This window comes from Cephus cinctus, unplaced genomic scaffold (genome assembly GCF_000341935.2).
Source record: "Cephus cinctus unplaced genomic scaffold, Ccin1 Ccin1_scaffold0805, whole genome shotgun sequence".
Lineage (NCBI taxonomy): Eukaryota > Metazoa > Arthropoda > Insecta > Hymenoptera > Cephidae > Cephus > Cephus cinctus.
This window is the reverse complement of record NW_014333402.1, coordinates 497,342-509,095: the sequence shown is the minus strand read 5'-3', so window position 1 is coordinate 509,095 and position 11,754 is coordinate 497,342. Positions and strand designations below refer to the sequence as shown.

The window sequence follows — 11,754 nt, the reverse complement described above, 5'->3', positions numbered from 1 at the left end:
GGTTCACCTGTACAATTTTTATTTACATTTCCTACTATACAATCATTTGGCATACAATTTTTTAATTTGGATCCACTTACACTTTAAGTTTGCTTCAGTTACTCTTTCAATCCAGTTTTCTCCAAGCGGAGCTTTTTGGTTAATATCAACTTTTTCTATGTCTTCGGGATTTGTTAAAATGTCACTGTTGGCCATATATCTTTCTACCCCGTTCCATGCTACCATTATTCCATTATCAGTACATAATTTTGGTGGTGGTCGTACCAAATTGTATCCCATTTCTGAACAAATGATATTTAATGCATTGGCTATGAAATTATTGCAAGCTACTCCACCTGAGACTACCTGTGAAATAGTGATTGTTATTGATTATAAAATAGATCACAACTTAATAAAAAAAAATATTGCAAAATTCTATTATAGCAAATACATACCAGGGTTTTGTTTTCCATTGGAAGTAAATTTTTCATCTGAATATACTCCATTGCTCTTTGTGTTCTATTACATATGTGCCTGCTAATAGCCATTTGGAAGGCGGCACAGAGATTGTAAATATCGGGAATGATGGAGTCACCAACTATATTGTGTCGTTTCTCTTCTTTTATAAGATGGTATATGGCTCTAGATTTTATACCAGCAAAACTGAAATTACAATTTCTATATTGGCATAAAGATGGAGGAAAATAAAATTGTTCTGGATCTGTAGCTCTGGTTGCTGCAATTTCTAACGCTGCACCACTGCATATATCATAGAAATCTGGGATGTTGTGCAATTTTGACCTACGGGCAACCTACAAATAAATATTTATATTATGCAAAAAAGGTATAATTATATTTAATATTAAATATAAAGATGTGTACCTTATCAAAAGCCTCACCAGGTGCATCATCTATGCTAGCACCAAGAAGATAAAATTTGTCTACTTTTTCAACAAGTGCCAGCAAACAATGACCTCCCGATATTAATAAGACCAAAAACGGAAAGTCCACCTGTGTTGAATTTTAAAACCAAGATAGTTAATCTATTGCATGAAAATATTTCAGAATAGAAATACCTTGTGCACCATTCTTGCAGTCAATGCATGAGCCTCCATGTGATGTATAGGAATAAATGGCTTTCTTCCAATCTTAGACAAATACTTTCCAAATTTTGTTCCTATTAATAAAGACTGTGGAAGTCCAGGCTTAACTGTAGCAGCAATGGCATCAACGTCTCTGAGTTTCATATTAGCTGAGTTCAAAGCATTTTCACAAATTTCAGTAATGTGTTTACTATGTAGATCTCGAGCAATCGGTGGTATTATGCCACCATTACTGAAAAGCATAATATATGAATGTATTTAATGACTATTACTATAAACTTTCAAATATAATAAAAATATTTGAATACTTTAAGTGTATTATTTGCTGTGAGTGAATTGCTTCTCCTAGAATAGTTCCATTACTATTTACAATTCCACAGCCAGTGTCGTCACAGCTTGTTTCAATTCCTAGTACAACAACAGGTTTGTCACTTATAAAGTTTCTTGAATGTACCGTCATAGCAGAAATTCTAGGCAATATTTTTCTTAGATATCTCATCTTACAACAGGGTATTGGGGCCTTATAAAATATTACATTTGTAAATCTGGGTAACATTCTTCCAGTATTCTTTTGCAACAAGTACATACATACATAAAAAACTGACAGTCGGTATTACATGAACCTATTCAAAATGTTATAATTCTTTTATTTATAATCATTGACAAGTGCTTTGGACACATAAATATTTAAATGACTGCGTAAAGCAAGTCGTGCTACTAAATGAATAAATATTTTTAGGAAAAATGAATGAAAAGCAACAAGGACAAGGAGCAAAAGTATCGACTACTGCAATTCGATAGAGAGAGGGCGTCCTATCGAGTGGAGGAGAATCGATTTGCAGCAACGCAGTAAAGTGGATCTACCATGTCAGACCAGTAAGTGTTTTTTCACAATCATTACAAAAATATTGAACAAAACATGAAATATTTGATTCATTACGTTCGAATTTTCCATAAATAGAATTTCTAGAAAAGATTTTAACTCTTATAGTTGCTATAAGCATGTAGCGTCGTTGTTGCAAAAGTCTCAGTACATAGAAGGTTAGAGACACAACGCCAGTGACGCATTTTTAGGCATACTGCATAACGCTATTAGGCCCTCTGATAATATTTAAATTGATACGGGTACTAGGAATACTATTTGTTTTTAATTATTAATGCATAATGAATTTTCTGATTTCCAGTGATGATACCTTGTTGGACGAGGATCTAGGTGATGAAGAGTATGACTTAGGCAATGATGAAGAAGAAGCACTTTTGGCTGACGATTATGAACTTGAGAGGGTGAGCTTGTTGATTATAAATTGCTATTGAATTACATGACTCTTTATTTTACGATATGTGGAAACTAAATTACGCGATGGCATTAATCATATCAAACTTGTTTATAATATTAAGACAGGACTGATGACAAAAAAGAGCTGGGAGGGGATGAGTGGTCAATGCACTTTTAATGATTCTTTCTGATTGGAAGTTGCGAAATTTTTTATCAACGCGAAAATCCGACTGTCTCTTTAGTTTATGGAAAATGACTTTTATTTCAGAGTCTCAGGGTGTTGTGTATATTTACTTACATTTACCATATCAGTCAGGATGTAATTTTCAGATACCATGATGACTTGTACGAGTGTTATCCAACTACCACGAGCAGAATTGAGGATCTTTGTAAAGAAAAAGAAAAGAAAAACAAATTTAGGTGGATTTCATTCCTTGCATATTTATGCATAAAATCCTGCTTATTAAAGATAATATTGAGATTTGGAAATCAATCGATGCATTTAAGAGCAAATTATGCGATTATGTACTTAATTCTGAATGTAACGATATATTGTTAGGCATTCAGGAATGACATACTACCTGATTTTTAGGCACAGAAACATTATTTTAATACAGGACATATGTAGTGTGCATGTTTTTCATAATGACAAGACAAGCTGATTAGGATATCACGACCAATGATTTGTAACATAGGGAAATTTACGATTATACAAATTTCATGCCAAACCTCATGAAACTGTTTATCATTCATTCATTCATTTAGGTGGATCATTTAGGTGGTCATTCATTCATTCCTTCATTCATTCTTGTTTTCTAATCATATTTTAAGTGCATTATACAATATGAAGGAATTCAACATATTTAAGTCACTGTTATGTAGAAAGAAGATATATAAATAACATTGAAATGCATGAAGTTTATTGGAAGTCAAAAGTATAAGTTCAATGAATATAAACAAAATTTCATAACAAATGTATTGCGAAATCACAGTGACTTACTGTTACTGATCAAGCAAACTTAATACAGGGGAAAGGAAATAAGGGTTTCACCTCGTATACATTTATATGAGTTTAATTGCTTTTGTATTAATTTTGAAAGCTCTAATGAATTGATAACTATATCTATTTTTAAAATATAACTAATGTATTTGATTTCAATTAATTAAGTGTCAAATTATATACATATTACAGAGGTTCATAAATATATTTTACAGCTAGTTTGCTGAATCTCTCTTCTTTCTGTAACATTCTACAATGAAATCAAACTTTAAAAAATGCATTATCATATTACACCCGATAGGGACAACAGCACTAGTAAACCCTTAGCAATTTCTTTTCCCCTGTTTCACTTGATTATATTGTAAGTTATTATAAAGAGTCTATTCGCGGACGGAACCTGATGCTCTTACAAAAAGCATATTCCTAGCATCCAAACAGGTTGCTTGAAAGCTGCGTGTTTGTAAAGTTTCCGAATGTAATTTAACATTACAATTGCGTCCAATGAATAAGATCGATGAAAGATGTCCTATTGTACAGTTATCATCTATGCGATGTAACCTCTCTAAGATATCTTTAATCATCTTATATTATGATCTGACTCCGTACTGCATGAACTTTCGAATCCTCATTCGCTGTATTTATTGGCTCAATGTAAGAAACAGACGGATTAGTTTATGTTCTGTGCTTTTCTCTATTAGTAGCGATACATAATTGACATCATTAAATTAATAGTGCTGACACGCCATAAGAAATGAACTCTGAAAACAAGAAACATTTTCTTTGTACTCTACTGTTTCCACTTTAACTAAAATTCTAATAATGGTATCTATTTATTTGCTCTTATATTAAAACTGATAAGTTTATATAACATGAATTTAAACATTTAAATATACATGATACTGACCTCGTTCTATAATATTAATGATTGACTGATTCTTACATGGAACTGTTAAGTGTCTTCGTTAAGTTAATGAACCTATGCTTTTATTATGCGTGATTATATAATATTCATATTGTACATAGAAACTCGAGAGCACTGTCAGTTTAAAAAACTCGAGCCTTGCTTCAATGTGAGTCGAAAATGAATGAAACTCTGACAAAATCTATTCGCCACAGATTAATGCCACCTTTGATTTATCAATGCCGTTCATAAATTATTTTTTAACATTCTAATTTATCAGGTGCTAACATACAGTATTTCAGTTACTAGGAAAAATGTTTATTACTCCCATATATCACAATGTTTTCGATAAAAACATAATTGTTGACGAGTATTGGAATCCCTTGAAAATTCATCAATGCGATGAACCTTATTTATATACTTTTGAGCAAATTAGAACACAATGCCGTTACGAAGTATCAGTGTAATTGATCATCCATACTTTGTATGCTGCTATAGATCAATGTTCGATTGTGACTGTCATATGCCCATATCGCCGGTTGCCTGTACTTGGCGCGAGACACGACCGAGTCTCTTGATTTTGCGTTGCGAACTTTTGTAACCGTTTGGAATAGAAAGAAAAATAAAGAAGAGGACGGAAAAGCCATAAATAGCCCATGAAAATCCATAGTAAAAATTCTGCGAAGTAATTAAGAATTGATTAGGACTGCGTACATTTAATTTGATTTCAAAAAATCAAGTCAATAGGATGCACTGTGTATTTTTATTAATTCAATTATCACGTTCCCATAAATGACCCTGGAATTTAATGAATGGATGATACGATAGGTATAAAATTCATCATTTTTGGCACGCACAACAATGATTTCATAATACTTTTTCCAACGTTAAACAGTGCAAGTGATCATATATTTTCTCATATTTTATCATTGCGACATGCCCATTTACTGCATTTGAATTGTCCCGTGTCAGTAAGAACTGTCCAACAACAAGATCATCTTTTCCCTGAGAGGAGTCATTTTGATGTTAGTTATAAGTTAGAATGTGGCGCAATTAGTTGCGAATACGAGGATTCTAAGGAGTTGCTTGTAATTGGCGTGTGTGTAGCCTTTAAATTGGGTAATAAGTTAATTAAAAGTAGATTGTAATCAACGCGCTTGACTACTGTACTTTTCATTACAAATATTTGGCAATTTAATTCTCTGAGCAGCAGAGTAGCTATAAGGGAGAAGAGGAGACAGATGACGTGCTGGACTTAGGAGTCACCGATGCTCTCGACGACTTAGAAGGAGAAGATGAAAATATAGAATATAGAAGCGAGACTGATAACCGTATTCAAAATGACTTTTATAAAGAAGAGCATCCTGATGCTGGATCCACCTATTATGAACAGGAAGAGCAAGAGGAGTACAAGGAAGAACAGAATCGGCAGTACGAAGACAGTGATGGCCGTGATTGCGTCAGTCTGTCAAATAATTACAATAAGGGCGACTTGCGCGAAAAACTTAAAAACAATTCGCACAAGGAATTTTACGTGGGTAACGGTCAGGGGTTAGAAGATGACGATTGCGAAGAAGCCAAGGAGAGGAGAAATAGGTTTCAAAATGAAAGAACCATGATCTCGCCGAAGATGAACAACGATATACCGGATTCGTTGGAGAATGTTGTGACGGCTGAACAACCTAGACAACTTTTTCGAGGTCGTGGAAGAGGTCGAGGTATCAGGGGAATCAGAGGAGGAAGGTTCGCTGCACCAACTGGCGGCGGAAATTTTATTCCAAGGTTTGTGGTATATGATAATGGATGTCGTGGAACGTGTAAAAGATGTTATAGAATTTGTTTATAATTTATAATTTGCTTTTCTTTTATAGATTTAATGCTCCGCGAGGTCCATCATCGTTTGAAAATCAACATCCTTCCTTCAGATCTCCATTGCTGGGTGCTAGACCATCGTTCCCTACTGGTGGACCAATTGGTAATATGCCGAATCAACAGATGCCATACCCTCAGAACAATTCTCAGTTGTCGTCTATGCAACAATTCTCGTCAGGCAGTTTGATGCAAAATTCGAGACACTTTGTGGGAATTAGATCTCCTTTGATACCGAATCAATTTCAAGGACCCATGGGACCACCCGGTTCACGGATATCAGGTCTACGAATTTCTGGTCCAAGAACAGATTTTAACTCTCGGGGTCCAATGTTGGTTACAATTCCTGCATTCAATTGTTCATCGAATCAGCCTCCGTTCATGCATAATCAACCACATTTTCAAAATCAAGGACTATCCGCGATGTCCGAAAATCAAGGAAGACCAAATCAAGGCACTCACGGTCCTCCAATGCAGGGAAATCCTGGTCCTTTGATGCATGGCAATCCTGGTTTACTGATCCCAGGAAATCAAGGACCGATTATGCAAGGAAACCAGGGCCCTCCAATGCAAGGCAATCGCGGACCACCTATGCAGGGGAATCAAGGACCAACTATGCAGGGGAATCAAGGACCACCTATGCAGGGGAATCAAGGACCACCGATGCAGCGAAATCAAGGTCTACCTATGCAGGGAAATCAAGGTCCATCTATGCCAAGGAATCAAGGCCCACCTATGCAGCAGTTTTCCCGTCCATCAGGACCCAATCAAGGACCTTCCGTTCAGAGTCATGAGAATCCGCCGATACAACATAACCAGCCTTCTTTTGAGAACAGGCCGCCGTTCCAGGGAGCACACTTCGAGTCAAGGCCTATTTACGAGTCCAGACCCATGTACAACGACCAGCCACCGGATAGTCAGTTTAACAATGTGCCTGCTGTGCCTCAGCAGCCTGGTCCGAATGTAACCAACATACCCAACATACCTAATGTACCTAACGTACCCAACACGCCCACTATATCTAATGGTCCCAATGCACCTAACGTCCCCAATCTATCCAGTGTACCTTTGCCACCGGGACATAAAATTTTAATCAACCCACACTTCCGAGGCGTCGTCCAACCCACGAGTGATGGTAAGTTTAGTTTTAAAAGTTTATACAACTAAAATATTTTGCCTGTTAAAAAGGGGTGTACATGTTTGTTTCTATGTTTTAATAGCAAGACTTGTATGGGACGCGGCACATCCGCAATCTCCTCTCCAACCACAAATACCTAACGAACAGTTTATACAACCACCGACGCCCTATCAAAATCCAAGTTCTTATAATCAAGGGGGACCCACTCCTCAGCAAGGATCTCAAGAGTATCGCCCAAAACTGCAGCAAAATAAAAGCGACGTAAGGACACAAATTTTATAGTTGTCATTGCAAATTTAAATAATTCATTTGTTCACAGGATCCATATGCATATTTTTCGGACGTGTGGCAGGAAAATAAGCCTCAAAAATCATCGAGCACTGTCCCCAGTAAACCTTACCCGGGAGAGAGTACGTACTCCTCCCGCGAGACTAGTTACCATGACTATGAGAATAAATATAAACCTGATAGTCAATGGGATCATCGCGATGATTATCAACAGGTAAGCAGTAATTTTATCTTTATACATAATCCAATTAGAATCTATTGAGCGTATGAGGTAACGCGATACCCTTGAATTCGACTGTACAAATAAATGTTTGATGCGAACTTTCTCTTTTCTCACTGTATCAAGACATGCTGCACTCAAAGTGCATATGATGTGAAGGATTATTCCGATGTAAGTTATATCCTTCTAGAATCTGTGTACGGTGCATACGAAAAGAAATGTTGAGTTGTTACCTTGCGCTAACTAGGATCCAAATTAAAAAAAAAATTATGTTAAAATCAGGATCAGAGACGGGTTCACAGCTACTACGAGAGGGTGACTACTAGAGAAGAACACATACAAAAAAGTCGTGTTCCCTCGATGAATACTACATATCGTAGTGAGAGCTATGAGCAGAGTCACAGTCAGAGACCCCCTAGTAACAGAACACACCACAGTGCCCCAAGAGGGATGGCCAGGATTCCGGGAAAGAGGATCCCAGATGCTTCAGATAGAACGCAAAGGGACGTGAGTCCTAAGAGAGCGAAGTCCAACAGCAGAAATCTTTATGAAGTGAAGACTGTGGACACACTAAGCGAAGTGAACAGCGAGAAGAAAGTAAATATTTTTTTTTATCGAGTAGATAAATCATTGAAATGGTCGACAGTGGATTAGATAGATTTGTTTTTTCCCCCTATTTAGGAAGAAGAAAATGATGATCCAGAGATGCGGGAGTATAGGGAAAAAATGGAGGAACAGAAACGTTTACGGGAAAAATTGTTGCGAGAAAAAGAGAATAGGAGAAAATTAGCAGCAAAGGAGAAACAGGGTGAAGACGGGAAACCCGATTCTGGTATTCCTGGTGGGTACATATATATTCTTTACTATAATTTTGTCAGCTACCGATAATGCGATCAATAATTGAATTGAGTAATTGCCTGTTACAGAACTCATGCAGCAAGAGTGTAAACCCGTTTCAGTGGTGACTGGAGTTACTAAAGAATCAACATTGACTAAGGTTCGTCCAACAACTGGTCGTGGACGAGGACGTCCTACTGGTGGTGGTCCACAATCCACAGAGGTACATCAATAAGTATCCTTTATAGCCATAGTCGTCTAGAATGCTGAAAAAAATACAGAGGTTTGAAAACAAAACAATGATCTGTGTGAATATTGGGAGAAAGGAAGGGGCAAATTTTTCAAGGAATTGACATTACGTAGTGTGGAATTGAAATATTAATGATAATCAATGTAAAAAGAAATATACATAACGCAAGGATCAATTTAGATTTGTGTTACTTTTCGATGTGGATACTTTAAGTGGTATATGCAGTTTATATTTATACACTTTTAATGTTGGGCCGTGATTAGAGAGATTTATTAAATTTTTCTCATCATGTTTTTCTGTTTTAATGATACTTTTGTATCGATTTAGTATTTGAGCCTCTGCAACAAGTAAAGTTTAATATGTGAATGACATAAATTTTATAGACTGAGAGATTGCAGTGACGTAATATACGCGATAATCTAGCACAACGCGATAATTAATCGTCGAAGCATTCCTGTTACTATTTCACAATACAAGAGACATATACCCTCTTGGCGCTTCGATATTTTATATATACAGCAATTTTAGTAGATGCGCGGAATCGAATAGTTCACTCGACCGTCAGCCTCATTCAATTTTATTGTATATTTTTCATTTATGTTAATAAAATATATTTTTAAACATATTTTGTTTCCTTTCATTTCCTCCATCGGACATTGATCGAAAGTTTTTTAAGAATAGTATATTAAATTTGGATACGTGTTAATTATCGTGAATATATCTATGATTAAACTCGGGTTAGGCTCATATTTTGAATAGAAATTAGTGATCCCTTTCTCAATAACAAAATTATTTGTTTCTATAATAACTCACAACATTTTTCGAGTTGTTATTATTCTCTACAACGTATTTATGTTGTAGATAGTGGAGAGAGCACCTGGAATGCGAATCGTCAGGACGATTCAGACTGTACAACAAAATACAACAGATGAAAACCCTAAGGAAATAACAACGGTTCAAAACGATGCAGTGCGCAACAGGCAACAATTGACAGGACAACCTGGAACTCGTCGGGTGGTGATACACAAACCATTATCAAAGATTCAAAAAGGGACAACCACAATACAAAAAACAATACCAAATCTCCAAAAAGGTCAGCATGAGTGACACAGTGAGTAGGAAAGATCAATTGAATAAGAAATTATAAAAGAATTTTTTTTTACAGGCGCTATAAAGAACCCTACAGGTGTAGTCCAGAAAGTCGTAGTAGGAAACGTTCAAAGAATTGTAGCACAAAAGGTACAAAGTGGACTTCAAAAGACCACGCTAAATGTACAAGAAATTGCTAATGCGAATGTACAAAAGGTTATGGTGAATACTCAGAACAATCAGAGAGTTGTTCTCCAGAAGACCGGGGCTCAGCCTAAGAAGACTTTGGACATGAAGACAAACACCGTGAAGATTGAAAATCTGGCGGCAAGTACGACCGAGGCACAAATCCGTAGAATGTGTCATGGAATTGGAACACTCGAGGTGACTATCTTTACCTGAAGGCTGCACCCTTAATTAGTTCAGTGAGCTTGGCTATAAGTTTGGAAGTTACCATTTCCTTTATTTTTTCACCTATTTCTTCTATCACGAATGACTACTTATTACGCCTTAGCATATATAATGTTTGGCATTTTTTTGTTTTTTTTTTGTTCTTATCATGTGTAAGAAAGCATTCCATTTATTTTTGTTTCCATATATTCTATTAATATCATAGTTTTTATTAACTGGAGTATTATTATCAGTATGAATGTACTATCGATAGCATTATTATTTTAGTAGTAAGCCAAAGACATTATATCAGCATGGATATGTTTGACCAAAGAATTTTTTTTGCTATTTTTCTCTCTTTTTTACATTCCTGACTTTCAAGATTGTCACTATCCTGTGATCCCCATAGAGAAATTGAATTATAGGCAAATTTAATTTCATTCTGTAAACGCAAAATCTTGAGAGGCTAATTGATTAAATATAAATATCATTTTCCATCCCTAAATCAAAATCATTATCGCACTCTCTCTTAATGAGGAAGTATTATTATTTTCATTTCTATTTATTCTAAGTTTTATACCTTTGTTCATTCTTTATAAAGGCGCACTTTATTTTACTTAATAAATCACTACGTATAATCTAATAATCCTATCTTTTTCATTATTCGTGTTATAGAGTATACGCATGGCCGAGGGTAGTGCCACAATCGTGTTTAAGACGCAATCAGCTGCCCTGGCCTTTCACAAAAAATATCAGCGTAAAATGCTCGACCTGTCATTGATCACAGTACGACTTGTGCCACAAGCGAGCGTAAATAAGGCTGTTGCCACTGTTACCAAAAAATCTTGAATAGTGCGTAATCTGAATGCACAGACAGAGCAGTGGTATGTCAATGAATGACACCAGACACTAATGATCATACTATGTATGAATCTGCATAAGTTGACATAACATAACTTATAAGTAAATGATAGAGAACGATAACTCAGTTCATAGCTTTATTTCCTGTATAGCTGGAAACATTGAAGCACCTCACAAATTAAGTGGTAATTATAAATTAATCCACCGCAACTATCCTCGTAATATAATAACATGAAGTTCTGTTAGAGCGAAAAGTCTTATTAAATTTTTGTAAATACAAAAGAGCTAAATCTAACTTATATTTAGCTACACACTTGTATAAGTGTTACCGAACGAAATAGTATGCGTTTTTATGAAGTATTTACCATATGTACATAAGAAATCTGAGAAAAGGAATATGCAACGTAAGTAGCGCTAAGGATCATCAAGGCTACAAAATGAAATATATTAATGCTACATAAAATTATAAATATGAAATTTGGATATAATGTGGATCATTGTGTAGATACATTAAGATATGTTCTTAATATATATCCTGATATATCCTATTTAT

General features: G+C 35.5%; 2 protein-coding genes across 10 annotated transcripts; one reads left to right on the top strand and one right to left on the bottom strand.

Annotated features, from left to right (window-relative positions):
* Positions 1-2: 2 nt before the first annotated feature.
* LOC107270587 (probable tRNA N6-adenosine threonylcarbamoyltransferase, mitochondrial) lies at positions 3-2,407 on the bottom strand. Of its 6 annotated transcripts, none has more exons than XM_025087915.1 (6): positions 2,276-2,407; positions 1,391-1,490; positions 1,056-1,314; positions 862-990; positions 435-791; positions 3-345 (listed from the first exon to the last, which is right to left on the bottom strand). In XM_025087915.1, the coding sequence occupies exons 3-6, from the start codon at positions 1,224-1,226 to the stop codon at positions 43-45; spliced, it is 960 nt and encodes a 319-aa protein (XP_024943683.1). In that variant the 5' UTR covers positions 1,227-1,314; positions 1,391-1,490; positions 2,276-2,407; the 3' UTR covers positions 3-42. The 6 variants fall into 6 exon arrangements, with proteins under 6 accessions (XP_024943683.1, XP_024943685.1, XP_024943686.1 ...); XM_025087917.1 differs by lacking the exon at positions 2,276-2,407 and adding an exon at positions 1,947-2,087; XM_025087918.1 differs by lacking the exon at positions 2,276-2,407 and adding an exon at positions 1,671-1,855.
* LOC107270581 (RNA-binding protein 33) lies at positions 1,822-11,749 on the top strand. Of its 4 annotated transcripts, none has more exons than XM_015745702.2 (13): positions 1,822-1,958; positions 2,267-2,366; positions 5,470-6,041; positions 6,131-7,263; positions 7,349-7,527; positions 7,586-7,768; positions 7,901-7,945; positions 8,057-8,371; positions 8,456-8,615; positions 8,701-8,834; positions 9,723-9,954; positions 10,027-10,334; positions 11,016-11,749. In XM_015745702.2, the coding sequence occupies exons 1-13, from the start codon at positions 1,948-1,950 to the stop codon at positions 11,187-11,189; spliced, it is 3,546 nt and encodes a 1,181-aa protein (XP_015601188.1). In that variant the 5' UTR covers positions 1,822-1,947; the 3' UTR covers positions 11,190-11,749. The 4 variants fall into 4 exon arrangements, with proteins under 4 accessions (XP_015601188.1, XP_024943673.1, XP_015601189.1 ...); XM_025087904.1 differs by having other exon boundaries at positions 1,944-1,958; positions 2,689-6,041; XM_025087905.1 differs by lacking the exon at positions 5,470-6,041.
* The last annotated feature ends 5 nt before the right edge of the window (positions 11,750-11,754 follow it).